The sequence below is a fragment of the Sinocyclocheilus grahami genome, unplaced genomic scaffold (genome assembly GCF_001515645.1).
Source record: "Sinocyclocheilus grahami isolate Dianchi unplaced genomic scaffold, SAMN03320097.WGS_v1.1 scaffold46.1, whole genome shotgun sequence".
Lineage (NCBI taxonomy): Eukaryota > Metazoa > Chordata > Actinopteri > Cypriniformes > Cyprinidae > Sinocyclocheilus > Sinocyclocheilus grahami.
In genome coordinates, this window is record NW_015505225.1 from 2,233,309 (window position 1) to 2,250,959 (window position 17,651).

General features: G+C 36.1%; 1 protein-coding gene across 3 annotated transcripts; it reads right to left on the reverse strand.

Moving 5' to 3' along the window:
• Positions 1-2,498: 2,498 nt before the first annotated feature.
• LOC107582615 (uncharacterized) lies at positions 2,499-14,408 on the reverse strand. Of its 3 annotated transcripts, none has more exons than XM_016268529.1 (14): positions 14,224-14,408; positions 12,156-12,482; positions 11,730-12,038; positions 10,063-10,350; positions 9,826-9,973; positions 9,456-9,625; positions 9,063-9,350; positions 7,512-7,823; positions 6,963-7,250; positions 6,719-6,875; positions 5,248-5,408; positions 5,093-5,168; positions 4,732-4,762; positions 2,499-2,973 (listed from the first exon to the last, which is right to left on the reverse strand). In XM_016268529.1, the coding sequence occupies exons 1-14, from the start codon at positions 14,288-14,290 to the stop codon at positions 2,827-2,829; spliced, it is 2,769 nt and encodes a 922-aa protein (XP_016124015.1). In that variant the 5' UTR covers positions 14,291-14,408; the 3' UTR covers positions 2,499-2,826. The 3 variants fall into 3 exon arrangements, with proteins under 3 accessions (XP_016124015.1, XP_016124014.1, XP_016124013.1); XM_016268528.1 differs by lacking the exon at positions 2,499-2,973 and adding an exon at positions 4,485-4,639; XM_016268527.1 differs by lacking the exon at positions 2,499-2,973 and adding an exon at positions 4,485-4,642.
• Positions 14,409-17,651: the final 3,243 nt, after the last annotated feature.

The following is a 17,651-nucleotide window of genomic DNA, read 5'->3' on the forward strand; positions in this document are numbered from 1 at the left end:
TTTTTTTAGATAAGTATGGGCCATTATTCGAAGCATAAACCATATGTCCACCCTGTCATGGACATATATATTACTGTTAAATACGTTTTCATTGCAATATTAAGATGCAAATTATATTTTCTGAAAGGTATGATGTCCCTTTCCTAAACGGTTATTTGTTTGCTTTCAAATTATAAATACATAAAAAAATTTATGTAAACCATGTGTTTTTAAAGAAACTCGCACATTAATTTTTTTCTTATTTGGAGAAAACTGATATTTGGATGCAGTTTTTTGTTTGCATGTTATTGCCCCCACACCTAGCTATTGAACGCACTGGATTATATAGATATGATTCAATTATTATTTAAACTATTATTAATACTATTATTGTAATCAAGATAACAGGGTGGACCAGCACATGACGGGGTGGACACATTATGCAGAACGCACAAAGCATGACAAAATATGACAACACATTTATTCAACTTCGAAAAAAAATAATATAATAATAATATATAATAAAATTACATCCTCAGTCACATTGATATGTGTTCATTTTAGTTTTTAGCAATATTAACTACAAATGAATGCTATGTCCACCCTGTCATGTGTATGTCCACTCTATCGAGTCTAAGTGGCCAACAGGGTGGACATTTTGAGCTTCAATTAGCATATTAGCTTACAACAAACTCAAACTAGCTAAATATTTAGTCTGGTTGTTGAAAAGAATTTTTAAACGTACATATTTTGAAAAAAATCTGTTGTCCTGATGTCACTAAAGTGGATGGCCTTTTCTTAAAGGGGTGGATTCCCCAATACCACAGGGTGGACAACCATTCAAGGGACATGGACAAACTCTTCTTTTTTTTATTAAATAAATATATAGTTTTTATTACCAAATGATCAATACACTCAAATTGAGTAATCTCTTATTTAACAAAATATTAACAGGAGAACAAAATTTTTTTTAATTTTATGATTTGACTATTCTACTATCATTCAAATTTAATTAGCAGTGCATGGGACATAGCAAAATAACACCCATCCTCTTACACAAAACTAAAACAAATCTAGAAAATGCATCTATAGAGCCAAGTAATGCTTTTGTTATGAATATAAAAACTTAGCCTAATATAACACACCCTTTCAGAGTCATTTTTATGTTATCATGGCAAATGAGTTATGTACATGACGCCAAAAGGCAACATGCAGTGATTTGGACCCTTAAAGAAAAGAGCTGTTTACAAGCTATTTATGTTCATCTATTTTTTTCTAGGACACCGAAAACAGCCACTTCTACTCCTTTGAATTCATAAAGACAGGAAAAGCACCTGGGAACGTGAAGAAAGTCGCTCTTCAACTTAAACCTTGTCTGTACAAGAAACGATAAATGTACATAAAGTACATTTTTTGCTTCTTTATGTATGGACTGTGTATGAAAGGTTTATGAGCAATAATTCAGTTTAACTCAAGGTTCAAATCTCTTCTCAACATTGTATGTTTTGTAAATCAGTATAACAGGAAAGTACATTTTATAATGTGACATTCAAAGAATTTTGTCCTTTGTGAAAACTGTATTTGTCATATATCGTCTTATGATTGGAATAATATTTTTTACCTCATAAACAAACAGACTCGATAAGTATTTAAACTTGTCAAGTATTTTATTGTATTTTTACAAGTGTCACAGTGACATTATTTAACCTGGAAATCTTACATCTTACAGCAACACAAAGGAAGACCAGTCGTCATTCAAACAGAGACTGTGAAGGGAGTAAAATCTTATAACCAAAATATCAGACTTGGACTCTACAGTCCCAGTTGTAGATTCTCCCACTATATACTGCAGGGCCACCAGACAGCGCTACGGCGCTACAAATTCAGTCAGTTTGTGAGCTACAAGTACAATTGGAACGAAAACAAGATAGAACACACCAACCAGACTTTTAAAGTATATCTCTGTAAGTCAGAACAAAGCAACAATCTTAAAAAGTGGTAAATCAATAAAAACGGGCTCATAATATTTATAAAACAATGCTACTTATCGAAGTAAATCATAATGCTAAAAGTAATACCAAGCTACTTCAATCTTTTCCTTACAATCGGTATTTGTAGTTGAGGAAAAGGAACAACTACATATCAAAAATGTGTATATACAGTTGAGTCCAAAACCCTGAGACCACTAATGAAATATTCATATTAAATGAATAGTTCATCCAAAAAAACATTTGCATTTACTCATTCTTAGGCCATTCAAGATGTACAGTATAGTCAACATTTGAAGTGGATCAAAAAAGTTGTCCTAAGACAAGACCGCATTTTGGTTTTAGGACAACTTTGATGAAAGGTTTTGATCCACTTCAAATGTTGACTAGAATGGATTTGGAGAAGTTTTGGAGAAACCTGATAGATGTGTTTATTACAAACACACAGATTTTCAATTCACAAGCTGTTAATTGATAGACTGGAGTCGTTCTGAATTATTGTGATGTTTTTATCAGCTGTTTGGACTCTCATTCCGACGGTACCCATTCACTGCAGAGGATCCACTGGTGAGCAACTAACGCAAAGCCAACTAACGCAATAGATTTCTCCAAATCTGTTCTGATAAAGAAAAAAACTCATCTAAATCTTGGATGGGCTGGGTAGAGAAAACGAAGCAAATTTCCATTTTCTTTTTTGTTTTTTTCATTACAAATTGCATCATCAGCATAACAGTCTGATTAACAATGAATGAATTTCTTAAGCATGTCCCCTTTTTAAACGCATGCACTCAAGCTGCCACAAACTCCACAAGTATGTGCAAAAACTGATATATTACAGTCGTAAAACCCAACAGCTGTGTCACACTGTGCTTTTAGCATCAAAAACAATGGAATAGTGCACAAGCTCAGCATAGTGCGGCCCAGCTGTGCCTGGAATCACCACCTTCTCTGGGCAGCGAGGATCCTGCATTAGAGCTGCTAGAGACTCACGCTCCGTCCTGTTATTCTTTTGGAAAAAAAAATAATAAAAATGAGCCATTGATATTTATTGGACAAAATGTTGAAATGATTATATAACACTTTGTCTATCTTTTGTACCTTTTGTGACGAGTGACTTCCCCCACTTTTACTAGAAAGAAACAACAATAGAAAATTTACATGTCAAGTTTTTTTTTTTTTTTAAATCAAAGCCACAGATATGTTTGCAATTTAAATTGACATCATTCTCCATTGCTGAGACATGAACATGCATCTGTTTATGTCGCGTGAAAGCACAAATGTGGTAGATGCGGTCTTGTTCTGTGCCAGCCATGTATCCTGTTTATGAACACGATGCATGTCATTGGTCTAGGTAAGCTACCTTGCTTCCTGTTTGCCTCCACCGATCTCACCTGTATGGTAATATCCAAAAAGAAAACAGCAGAATCTAACCTAAGTTTGTTAGAAAGCTAGTCTACTCACCAGAGGACAACCAAAACGATAATCAAAATGAGGGTGATTGCAGCAGCTGACGAGAAGCAAATAATGATGAATATCACTGTGGAAAACAAACATTCATTACAAACCAATTCACCACACTTCTATATTCTACCAGTACTGATATGTGGAAAACTCACTGTGTTGAGTCTCTTCACTAGTTACATCCACCCGAATGAAAACATTAGCCGTGTGGTGGTGGTGCGAGACGTGGCATATGTACAATCCCGCATCCAGTTCAGACACTGGCTCTGTAAAAACTAATGCCATGCCCTCTGTGTCAGCTGCTGACCCGTCCTCCCTGGGATGAGAACAATTCAGAGGCATGTCTTAACAACTTTCAAAAGTCTATTTTTCTCTAGAAACTGCTAGATGGAAGATTTAGAAGAGTTTTGATCAATATGTCTGAAATTAGCACAAACAAAACTACATTACAATGGACAGTTCACACAAAAATGAAAACTGTCATAATTTACTCATGACCTTTCTTTTTTTCTTTCTTTCTTAGAACACGTTAACATTGCTCTTATCAATCCAGTGAAACTGAATGTTGGCACATACTCTCAAGCTCTGAACACAAAAAGTTACTTTTTTCAAAAAAGTGTGCAAGTTTTCATCTTAATTTAATTTAATTTTTGTTGTGGTTTTGTCATTTTTTATTAGTGTTTAAATATTTCTATTTAGCTTTATTTTATTTTTAGTATTGCTATTTGGACTCTCATTCCGACGGTACCCATTCACTGCAGAGGATCCACTGGTGAGCAACTAACGCAAAGCCAACTAACGCAATAGATTTCTCCAAATCTGTTCTGATAAAGAAAAAAACTCATCTAAATCTTGGATGGGCTGGGTAGAGAAAACGAAGCAAATTTCCATTTTCTTTTTTGTTTTTTTCATTACAAATTGCATCATCGGCATAACAGTCTGATTAACAATGAATGAATATCTTAAGCATGTCCCCTTTTTAAACGCATGCACTCAAGCTGCCACAAACTCCACAAGTATGTGCAAAAACTGATATATTACAGTCGTTAAACCCAACAGCTGTGTCACACTGTGCTTTTAGCATCAAAAACAATGGAATAGTGCACAAGCTCAGCATAGTGCGGCCCAGCTGTGCCTGGAATCACCTTCTTCTCTGGGCAGCGAGGATCCTGCATTAGAGCTGCTAGAGACTCACGCTCCGTCCTGTTATTCTTTTGGAAAAAAAAATAATAAAAATGAGCCATTGATATTTATTGGACAAAATGTTGAAATGATTATATAACACTTTGTCTATCTTTTGTACCTTTTGTGACGAGTGACTTCTCCCACTTTTACTAGAAAGACAACAATAGGAAATTTACATGTCAAGTTTTTTTTTTTTTTTAAATCAAAGCCACAGATATGTTTGCAATTTAAATTGACATCATTCTCCATTGCTGAGACATGAACATGCATCTGTTTATGTCGCGTGAAAGCACAAATGTGGTAGATGCGGTCTTGTTCTGTGCCAGCCATGTATCCTGTTTATGAACACGATGCATGTCATTGGTCTAGGTAAGCTACCTTGCTTCCTGTTTGCCTCCACCGATCTCACCTGTATGGTAATATCCAAAAAGAAAACAGCAGAATCTAACCTAAGTTTGTTAGAAAGCTAGTCTACTCACCAGAGGACAACCAAAACGATAATCAAAATGAGGGTGATTGCAGCAGCTGACGAGAAGCAAATAATGATGAATATCACTGTGGAAAACAAACATTCATTACAAACCAATTCACCACACTTCTATATTCTACCAGTACTGATATGTGGAAAACTCACTGTGTTGAGTCTCTTCACTAGTTACATCCACCCGAATGAAAACATTAGCCGTGTGGTGGTGGTGCGAGACGTGGCATATGTACAATCCCGCATCCAGTTCAGACACTGGCTCTGTAAAAACTAATGCCATGCCCTCTGTGTCAGCTGCTGACCCGTCCTCCCTGGGATGAGAACAATTCAGAGGCATGTCTTAACAACTTTCAAAAGTCTATTTTTCTCTAGAAACTGCTAGATGGAAGATTTAGAAGAGTTTTGATCAATATGTCTGAAATTAGCACAAACAAAACTACATTACAATGGACAGTTCACACAAAAATGAAAACTGTCATAATTTACTCATGACCTTTCTTTTTTTCTTTCTTTCTTAGAACACGTTAACATTGCTCTTATCAATACAGTGAAACTGAATGTTGGCACATACTCTCAAGCTCTGAACACAAAAAGTTACTTTTTTCAAAAAAGTGTGCAAGTTTTCATCTTAATTTAATTTAATTTTTGTTGTGGTTTTGTCATTTTTTATTAGTGTTTAAATATTTCTATTTAGCTTTATTTTATTTTTAGTATTGCTATTTACTAGTTTTAGCAATTTTTGTATTTCAAAAACGTATTTAATTTTATTTATTTCATTAGCTGCAATTAGCATTTCCAATTTTCAAGTTTAAATGTTTTATGTAATATATTTGATTTATTTGAATATCATAATATATTTTTATTTTAGCTTGATTTCAATTACCATAAACGATTTGTTTATGCTTAGTTTTAGTTAACAATAACTACGCTATTGGAGCTTGACAGCATCTGTCACCATTCACTTTCAATGTATGGAAAAGAGCAGCATGAACATTCTTCTGAATATCTCCTTTTGTGTTCCACGGAAGAAACAAAGTCATAAAGGTTTGAGACAAGATGAGGATGAGTAAATTATATATGGAATATTAATTTTGGGTATGTGTTCTTATAGAATGACAGATTTAAAGGATCTACTGGACTATTTACTGGGCTAAGCAGCATAATTATAGCTATTTCAGTTTTTGTTATTATTTTAAATATTTTCTGTTTTTCTGTTTTCCCTTTTAGTAGTTGTGTTGTGCTTTTTTCTTTTTTCTTAGTATTTAATATGTCTATATATTTTTTTATTAGTTTTAGTTAATTTGGCTTTAGTTATTTTAGTACTTCAAGTTAAACTAAACAAAAATTAGAAATGTTGCCGCATTTATTGTCAAGCAAAAAGAATTCAGAACTTCACAGCCTGATGCAGTAAAAAAATGAATGTGAAAACTTTAGCTAGCCCTTGCCTTTTCTATTTATCCCTTTGGGTGTCTGAAATGAAAGAAAAATCTGTGTGCTGCATTTAGGCTTTGAGAGTGCTGTGGAACTGTATAACAGGCCGTGATACGGTCACAACGTTTTTCTGTAACTTTGAATTCTTGTATATGTCGTGCCATATTTAAGCATGCATGATTCAACATACCTGTAACATGTTGTCTTGTACGACGGAACATTGCCGTGGGCTTTGAGAAGTATCTTCTGATTCGAGAGGTTTTCTTGCAGTGATAAACGATGCTCATTCTGGCCATGACTTCTACGATCAAGTGTGGTTTTGTTTAAAACCTCAATAGATGAGATAGCTAAGTGAAAGAAAAAGCAGATTACTTTTACTGAATGAATAACCAGAAATCAGGCCAGTCAATATTTTAGGGTTGAGAAAAACTTACAGTAATTTGGAACATGTATTGTCCGTCTTTCATCCCTGCCGAGCTTGTTCTGAATCAGACATATCAAATCTTTCCCCTCATACTGACTGAGTTGAAATTCATGAGTTAAACGGACTTCTACTTTAGTTCCATCATATCTGGATTCAGTAGTCACCAGTATTACAGTGTCTTCATCGGGAAAGACCCAGGAGATGTTGGGTTTCACCCCATCGCCGCTGTACTCACACACAGCATGCCAAATAAGAGTGTAACTCTCTTCCCCCAGAAACGCACGGCTTACAGACGGTCCTAAAAGCAAAGAGATTTTCATTACTTGATGTGTCGATTTTGTAGTGGTCATTTTAGGGCTAAACTTAATTTATATTGAATGCAGATTATTTCTTTAAATTCAAGCGATAAGAAGCATAGCAGTTTCACAGTGATAATTAGGTCATTTAAAATGTATAAATGGACTGACATTTAGCTTCCTATTGCAATCACATTCATTCATTTCTAAGTCTGGCTCAAGCGTCAAACTACTTTTGGGGTTAATGTAATAGTAAAACTTACCTAAGGATGGGAGGACGATGCTCTTGTTCTCGGGTTTCTCTAACTCTCGATGCTCAACCACACAGGTCACGGTGCATCCGGCATGTGAGTAAATAGGAATACGTGCCATACTCTGAGCGACAACCATATGACTCTGCTGAAGCTCAGGTCGAGTCATTACAAGTTCACTAGAGCTAATATCAATGCCATGGCACTCCACAGCCCAGGTGATGGCTGCTGCTGGGGTCTGGCTCTGCACTGAACACACCAGCGATGTGTAAGCAATGTCACTGTTCCATTCAACACTAGACTGCAGGGTAATATTCGGTGGTGCTACAACCAAAAAACATAAACTACATGTCAGAATGTTTGATTGATAGCTGTGTTTTAAAACCTGTGAGCTGCCCATGTCAACAGCATCCATCTATCCATCCATCCATTCATCCATCCACCAATCTATTCATCCATCTATACTTTATCATTTTATCCATCAACCATTCATCCATTGTTCTATCCATCCATCCATCCATCCATGCACCCACCTATCTATTCATCAGCTTATCCATCCATCCATGCATCTATTGTTCATTCATGCATCTATTTATTCATTCAACCATCCATTGTTCTATACTTTCATCCATCGTTCTATCCACATACGCATCCATCCGCATACGCATATTTGTTGTTCATCTATGCATCTATTTATCCACCTATCTATTCATCCATTCATCCATTCATTGTTCATATCGATCCATCCATCCAGCCATGCATCCATCGTTCTGTCATCATCATCGTACTATCCATCCATGCATGCATCCATCCATCCATTGTTTTGTTATCATCATCATTGTACTATGCATGCATCCATCCATTTGTCAACCTATCCATCCATCTAATATTTTAACCATCCATCCATCCATCCATCTATCCATTGTTCTATTATCATCATCATTGTACTATGCATCCATTCATCCATTCATCCATTTGATAACCTATCCATCCATCTATTGTTTCATCCATCCATCCGTCCATTGTTCTATTACTTTCATTGCACTATCCATTCATGCATGCATGCATCCATCCATCCATAGTTCTATTATCATCATTATAATATCCATCCATGCATGCATGCCTTCATCCATCCGTCCATCCATCCATCCATCGTTCTATTATTATCATTGTACTGTCCATCAATGCATGCATGCATCCATCCATCCATCAATGCATCCATCCATTGTTCTATTATTATCATTGTACTGTCCATCAATGCATGCATGCATCCATCCAACCATCCATCCATCAATGCATCCATCCATTGTTCTATTATCATCATTGTACTATCCATCCGTCCATCCATCCATTGTTCTATTATTATCATTGTACTGTCCATCCATCCATGCATGCATCCATCCATCCATCTATTATCATCATTGTACTATTTATCCATCCATCCATGCATCCATCCATCGTTCTATTATCATCATTGTACTATTTATCCATCCATCCATTGTTTTATCATCATCATTGTACTATCCATCCATCCATCCATCCATCTATCCAACAATGACTTACCACACACATGAAGAGCAATCTGCCGCCTCTCTTCTTCCATTAAGTCAGGATGGTCGACTACACACTCAATTACATATTTGTGGGCCATGCAGCTAGGCACAGTCAACACACTTCTGACAGAATAAGATCCATTATAGTGTGTGTCTTCAGACTGAATTGTACTATTAATCTCTTTTGGAAGAACCCAGGACACATTTGCAGCAGGTACAGCATTGGAGGCCAAACATTCAATGTGAAAGTAGTCTGAATCCTCTACTAAATTCACACTGATATTTGGGGGAAATGTCACTGAAAGTGAAATTAAATCAAGCTTATACTCTAGTTGACAATCCTTGGTTATAGAGTGTAGAATATCAGTACAGTGTGATGATATTATGAAAGCAAATATAGTACCTGGCAGTAGGACTTTTGGATTTACTTCAATTGTAAACTGCAGGGAAACTTGATGTCTACGGTAAGAGGCCTGGCAGAGATATTGTCCAGCAAGGTGCAGATCTACAGGTCCTCTGACAAAGAGATTGTTGCCAACCACATCCACATCCTCAGGTAGTGGTTGGCCTTCCCTTGATGAAGTGATACAAAAGTGCAAAGCAAGCTTTTTACAACTTGTTTCAGTGTGTTTATTCTGTCGTCAACACACCAGAATACAATATTTTAATTTTTAATTGTAGATTGACAGTATCGTGTTGTATCAGTGCTCATTTAAAATTTTCATTTTATGCTCATATTCAAGGCCTTCAGGGATGATATTATAACATCTTACCTGGAACATTTCACTTTATAACTTGGTACATTGCTCAAAACATCCATCCTGATTGTAATGTCCGTGTCCCCCTTCACAAGTGCCAATGAAGTCTGGTTCTCACTGTTAATGGCATAATCAAGGTTCTTCAGCTGAAGTGAGGAAAGATCTAGATGGAAACAAGTTTTACAAATTAGAAAGTGCTTTAAATATTCTACATATGTGCATCTATTCAGTTTCAATAGTGCTGGTACTCACAGTAAATTGGCAAAGTGATTGTCCTTGTGTTTATGAATGGGAGAAATGCATAGCTAAATACACAAGAGATATTATCTCCTTCAAAAGGATCTGATGGGAACTGATATGAACTGATAACTGAATCTGGTTTGGAGACATTTCTCTGTAAAGGTGGCGTGTTTTTGAATTCAGGCAGTATCCATGTGATATTTGGATGTGGCCTCCCTCCTGTTGCTGAACAGATGACCTCTTGAAAGTCTTCTTCTCCTTCTTGGACCAGGACGGTCTTCATGCTTATAACAGGCGAAACTGTTAAAAAGAAGAAAAGTGCCAATAAGAACAGGGGAAGTTCATGACAAAGAAACTGTTCTGTTTAGAAAACTGAGACGAGTATCTGTGAGTTTAATCTTAAGGTTAAACAAGCATACATTTGAGTTTAGAGGAGTTTAAACAGCTGTTCTGTCTGTTTACCAAGCTGTTGGAAATGCTAACTATAGCTCCAAGCAAGGTATTTCTCAGTGAATGAAAGACGCTTCGTTTAGCTGTCATGATTCAAGAAATTGACTAAACAGTTGCACCAATTGCAGTATTCTGAGTGCAAATACCTATTCACTAACCACTTGCAAAAGGGTTTAGCATTTAACACTTAAGAATTTAAACACTTGAGCATTTAACACTTAAGAACACTTTATGGCCTGGTTTCATAGAGAGGGCTTAGGTTAAGCCAGGATTAGGCAATAGATCAATTAGGACATTTAAGTAGTTTTTATAAACGTGCCTTAGAAAAAAACATTATTGGTGTGCATCTTGAGACAAAACAAAGGCATTGACATATTTTAAGATCAGTCAGTGCAAGTTTCTTTCAGTTGAAACAGCTTTAGATTTACATTTTGTCTGTGAAACCAGGGGTAAATGTCAATAAGGCCTTTACTGATTGTCTTATAAACAAAAATTACAAGTCAAATGTCAGTCTTGCTCTATTACTGTACATTTTCTATCAACCATGGGTTAGGTAGTTGAACAAATTATGGAGAACAGACTTATAACTGTTATAACTATAACAGACTTCAGCATTTTAAAAAGCCTGGATAGCAGTGAAGAGATGCTGTATGGTTCCAAAAATTATGCTAGATTGAAGTAGACTGCTGCATCTTCAATAACATAAGCTACTAACAGGTTTGCAAGATCAAGAACTGCACTGTGCAAATTATGTTCGGAACTACATTTTTGGACTGGTATTGTTCTCGATTTGCAAAACTGTTTTTGTGAATCAGGCCTGAAAACAAGCAAATAAACTGCTAACTGTGAGAACAATCTCGCTGAGTTCACCAGTATTCATAAGTTTTCTTTATCAGCCACTTTTTGTCTGTAATAAATGGTAAAAAAAAACAGAACTACTGAAGTTTACTCTTTGCAATTTTGCTGTTTTTGTATTTTAAAAGGAACACATCTATACTGTATCTTCACAGTATGCTACGTTTGTGGTCAGACAGCTGTTACAAATGTGACGGTAGCACAGGAAACACTTGCAACCTTAGCGCAAAGAGCAAGCAGTAGGAGAATACCAACTTGATTTCTCAGTTCTTTCTTTTAGGTTTCATCCTTAGCTATTGCAAAAGAACAGAAAAGTAGCTTATGTGTCTTGCACTCCCTGGCTTTTTCTAATAAAGCTACAGAACAGAACTTACCAAATGTATCCACCTCTATGTTGGCTCTTTTGGGTTCAGTAAAAGCTGGATGCTCAACCACACAGGTAACAGTGCTCTCATTATTCATAATTAGGGGGAAGCGAAGTACACTGATTGAACTGGTTGTGCCATTGGGATGAACCGGATTAATCATGTTCACAGAGAAGATGTCGTCTTTTGGAAGGGCACCAGAGATCTCCCATCTAATCACAGCCTCAGGCTTGGCACCGGAGGCAGAGCAAGTGACAGCATGGTAGAGGATCCTATTCACAACTTCCTTTTTCACAGTTATGTCAACATCAGGCCGAGCTTAGAGACAAAACAGAGGTATTGATGAATTTGTCATAATTTATTCATTCTTCATATCATTTCAAACCCATAAGAGTTCCTTTTTTTCTGGGGGGAAATACATTTTTGCATACTCACCAATAACACTAAGAAACATGGTTTCCTTTGTTTCATCCTCATCAGAGTCAAAGACACATGTGTATTCTCCCTCTTGATCAAAACTTGTCACGTTCACCTTTACAGTAAGGTTTGTAATTGATGCCGGGATGTCAAAGTTTTCTCTTGCGAAAGATTTGGCACTGGACTTGTAGCCTGCCATTTTCTTTGCCTTGTTTGAAGAATCGATACGGTTCCAGGAGGAGAACAATATGCTACTTTGTCCAATGTACAGACAATGCAAGTAGACATCCTCCCCCAAAATCCCTGTCACTGTTTGATCAAGATCCAACTCTCTGGTCTCTGAATCTATAATAAAGAGAGAGGGATGAATATTACTCAAAGATTTAATGACATAGTCCATTACAGTAGTCATTACGGCAACAACTAATTTTATTTGTTGTTTACATCCATTGTGTCCCCTTCTAACCCCACATATATAAAGCACAGTCAGGGGAAGTGTCAGCACTTGGCACTCTTAATAAACTCTGGCAGATTTCTTCATTTGTGACAGGGCGGCCAACAAAAGGATTTCTTGACATGTCCATTTAACACCCCCTAACATTTTGTGAAATTAATCCTGAAGGGCATATATTATGTAACCCAAAGTAAATTAAGAAACCACTTTCTTAAAAGGAGAGTTTAAATAGAAATTCTGTCATTATTTACTCGCCCTCTTGTGGTTCAAAACCTGAAAAAACTTTTTTCCCCCTTGTAGAAGGTCAAAAAGAGATTTTGAAGAATGTCCTGGCTGCTCTTTTCCATGTAATTAAAGTTAATGGGGACTGGGCCTGTCAAATTCCAAAATAACAAAAATCACCTTAATAATAATTAAAAAGTCATACAACTTTTATGGCTGACTACTTTATGGTGCTTCTGCATCCTTTTTGCATGCAGTCCGCTTTCTGCAAAGAGAGGACAGCACAGTATTCAAAATATCTTCATTTGTGTTCCAAGGAAGAAAGAAAGAAAGAAAGAAAGAAAGTGCCATCACATGCAGCGTGCATAGAGTCTGGGATGGAAATTGAGCTACTTTGCACAAAAGGAAGCAGATGTTTTTGGTTTTTCAGTCATGTGACAAGACTTTCCAACACAGCTCTTTTACACACATGTTGCGTGCTGCTGTAAACCACACACATACCACTGTACGGCATTTAACTGATTACATGCAAACACAATTCTGTGTTCAAAATCACAGCTGTTGAATGCGTCATTATACTAACCTGATTTGATTATGTTACAAATCTTACAATAATGGCTTGAGCAAGAAAAAAAAATACAAACAAAATAAAATAATTAATTAATTAAAGCCAGCAATTGCAATAAGCATTTTTTTGCCATCTGAAAAAAAGCATCTTGCATTCTGTTGCTACTGAATGTCTACTGAACAATTTTCACAAAAGAAAATAATTGTATCTTTTCTAGGAATCTAATTTAATCAGTACTACCAAATAAATACAAGCCAGAATTGATTGCTTCCATGCCCCAGCATTTATTGGTTTCAGAATGAAAGGTTACGTGGTTAAATGTTTTTCTCAAATAAGGATGTCTGGCGAAGGACAGTGGAAATGCTTAAAGCAGAATTTGTGAAAGAATCTTCATTCATTGCATGCAGCTCTTCTCAATGCGCAACAGATTTAACAGATTTTTATCATTATTATCATCATCATCATCATTATCATCACATACTTAAAAGACTCAAAAAAGCTCAAAATATCAATAGCAATGATTCAAACAAAAGGATAATAAAAAAAATTATTATTACTATGCACAACTGCAAAGCCCGCCAGAAATTATTTCCCTCCCTTTTCTCTGGAAATGTCTTCTCAGTGTGAGCAAAGTCACAGACTGAAATGAAATGCACAGATTGTGTGTTCACATTTTTTTTGATCAAATGCTATTAATTCACATTATTCCACCTAAAATCTGTCTGTTTTTGTATCTAGACTACCAGAAAATATGCAGGCTTTTCAAAAGGACCAGAAAACACAACAGCATCATCTGATCAAATTAAGCAAAAAGAATTAAACCTGAGACAATATGAACCTACCTTGCATGTCCCTGCTGTGAGCTAAATTCAGAACCATTGCTAAAATAAAAAATACTGGCAGGCCCATGTTGAAGTCATTAAAGAAGGCAACTGGAGCAAAAAATACTTGAATGTGTGTGCCAGGGTGTGTGTGTGGTTGAATCTGTTAGACTGTGGGGCAGAAGAGGTCATAGTCAGCTGCCAAAGAAGTGTGTGAATGTGTGTGTGCTCCTCACCCCAAACCCCAAAATAGTCAAGCTTTGATTAACCCACAAACTGCTTGTCTACACTATGCATTTTTAGATCATTACATCAAAAATAAATCTCACGCCCATTTATTAGGGTCATAGATATGATATAGCATCTTTTTCCAGTATGTTTTGGTATGACAACCTGTAATGATCCTATGATAATGAGATTATAATAAGATGATGAGTTGTTTGTATTAAAAAAAAAAAGAAGATAAACCCACAAATCTAGAAAGATATGCCACAAAAGTTTCCATTTACATGTTGATGACATTTTACTGCCAACCGTTAAACCAAAGTCATAGGATAAGAGAAACTAGATTGGTCCTAAGATTGGTCCTATTAAAATAATTGTGTTTTATATATGAATCATCAAAATTACATTACATTTCTAGATTAACAGATTAAGTATAACGGAAAAAAACATTCTCATTGTGTAGAAGCTGTCAAAACAGTTTTTTAGCCCGTCACTTAAAGTATAGCTAACCTCTATTCGCTTACAACTGTCAATTTGTCAGTTATCATTCTTAGTCATACATCCTCTTTCAGTCCTGTTTGACAAATGAGTTGTAGAGAATGGAGGTCTCTGCTTAGGAAACTACACTAAAACTGTTGACTCATTGGGTTATGGGGTACTGAGGTTTCAACAACAATTTGTTACTCATTCACTGAACAATGAAAAAGCAGTTTCAGTCCACGGAAAACACTTCACTTGAGGTTTCTCAGTTTCCTACTTCAAATAGTAGGTGGCTGGATCGTTTGCCGTCTGTTCTGTTGAGATGTAGGAGTAACTGTAACTTGTTATGAGTATTACTGTGTGCAAAAACAGTCTTAGATGGGCACAGAAAAACTGACATGTTCAATCGTAGACGCAGACACGTATTCTCACACGTTTACACCACAGAATGACAGTTATCTAGGTAAACAGGAAGACTATGAGCCAGACACCAACTTCAGTGCAGGGTTCCTGTTAGTCACTGTTAAAATCTCCTTTAAAGGCAGTCAGTGGAGCTTGTGCAAAACCCTCTGTATTCATCACATATTCACTCTCTGCTGTTTCCATATCAGTTTATGATTACTAAAAAAGAAATGTCATTAGATTGGTCTATAATGATACTGTATCATTGTCACACCTTACAGTTTGGAAGGACTGTAATGCAATTGAATACTGTAGCTATCACTTCTAAAAATCAAAGGCAATTACATTTACAATGATTACTTTTGGGGATAAATTGTTTATCGATACAGAGTCCGCTGACATGGACTATGCTGTGATTCACTTTGATGAAATGCAAATGAAAAGCTCACAAATATACAGCAAAATCTTTAGCACATATAAAAGTGTAAAAATGTTACAATAAAAACTGTATGTTACCTTATCATTTACAGCAATAAACTTTATTTACCAAAACAATGCATGTAATTTTACTGTAAAACAATTGTTTTTGGAAGTAAAAATGATGAATTATGGAAGCTTGTTTCTTTCCAACAATTGTGAGTTTGCATCTTGTAATTTTGACTTTTTTCTCAAAATTCTAAGTTTACATCTCGCAATTTTGTTTTAAAATAAAAAAAGGTACTTGTATGATTTATGATCACAATTCTGACATTTTTTCTTAGAATTCTCAGAATTATGTCACAGTTTCAGGTTATAAACATGTAATAGCAAGTTTATGTCTCGCAATTTTTACTTTAGTCCTCTTACTTTACATCTCACAATCCTGTTTTTATTTCCGCCACAGAATAAAAAAATAATGTAATTGTGACTTTTTATTTCACAGTTTTGACTTTTTTTCTGGTAACTGTGAGTTTACACCTTACAATTTTTGGGGGGAAATTGCTGTCTATTACATATACTTGTTTATTAGCCATTGTTAATGGAAAGGCCATGAACTTTAAGCCACAATGTGGCCTTCTAGTTTGCCACCTGTGTTTCATGTTGTCTATTAGTCTGATAATGGTAGTAGAAACGTTAAACGTGTACTTAGAATTTCAAAGGAAGCATGATGCTTATATACACTGAACAAAATTATAAACGCAACACTTTTGTTTTTTGCCCCCATTTTTCATGAGCTGAACTCAAAGATCTAAGACTTTTTCTATGTACACAAAAGGCCTATTTCTCTCAAATATTGTTCACAAATCTGTCTAAATCTGTGTTAGTGAGCACTTCTCATTTGCAGAGATAATCCATCAACCTCACAGGTGTGGCATATCTTACAGGGCAGGTGGCAGACAGCATGTATGGCGTCGTGTGGGTGAGGGTTTGCTGATGTCAATGTTGTGGATCGAGTGGCCCACACTCTTAAAAATAAAGGTGCTTCACGATGCATAGAAGAACCTTTTTGTCTAAATGGTTCCATAAAGAACCTTTAACATCTGAAGAACCTTTCTGTTTCGCAGGCATATGTTATGGACAACGAACACAGGTACATTTTATTGATGGCATTTTGAATGTATGTGTATGTGAAACTGCACATTTTAGAGTGGCCTTTTATTGTGGCCAGCCTAAGGCACACCTGTGCAATAATCATGCTGTCTAATCAGCATCTTGATATGCCACACCTGTGAGGGGGATGGATTATCTCGGCAAAGGAGAAGTGCTCACTAACACAGATTTAGACAGATTTGTGAACAATATTTGAGAGAAATAGGCCTTTTGTGTACATAGAAAAAGTCTTAGATCTTTGAGTTCAGCTCATGAAAAACAGGGGGCAAAAACAAAAGTGTTGCGTTTATAATTTTGTTCAATGTAGAAACATCTAATACTGATGGCATTGATACCAGATGGCAGATGATTTGATGTCCATGCCACGTTTCTGAGAGAAAGCCAAACTTTCGCCCACCACTCCTGGCAAGCAGTCCACCACTCACTGTCACTGCGAAAAACTAGCAAACTAGGAAGCTTTTCCATGCCAACAAGCACTGATGTCCTAACACTGGGGAGTCCACATTTCGTCCAGCCAAGGGATGATGTCAGCAGAACATCCTTCTCATAGTGAAGCTCAAGGGACATTTTACTAAGCCTACTCCATTCCAGATGCATAAAATCAATCAATATTACATTACAAAAGTAAAATGGGTTGCACTTTCATGCTAAGTTTGATTATAAAAAACAAATTCATTCATATAAATTGTAAAAAGATGAAAGTCCAGTTCACGGACCGTGATTTCTAGTGAGGACCGTGATCCCCCCCTAAC

What these genes read in the sequence shown, in the direction of transcription:
- LOC107582615 (XM_016268527.1), bottom strand. Translation starts at nt 14,290, where the DNA reads ATGGGCCTGCCAGTATTTTTTATTTTAGCAATGGTTCTGAATTTAGCT. An exon ending in CATAGAGGTGGATACATTTG is followed by an intron (nt 10,351 to 11,729) that starts GTAAGTTCTGTT and finishes TCTTTTTAACAG; the next exon opens with TTTCGCCTGTTATAAGCATG. An exon ending in TATAAAGTGAAATGTTCCAG is followed by an intron (nt 9,626 to 9,825) that starts GTAAGATGTTAT and finishes CACTTCATCAAG; the next exon opens with GGAAGGCCAACCACTACCTG.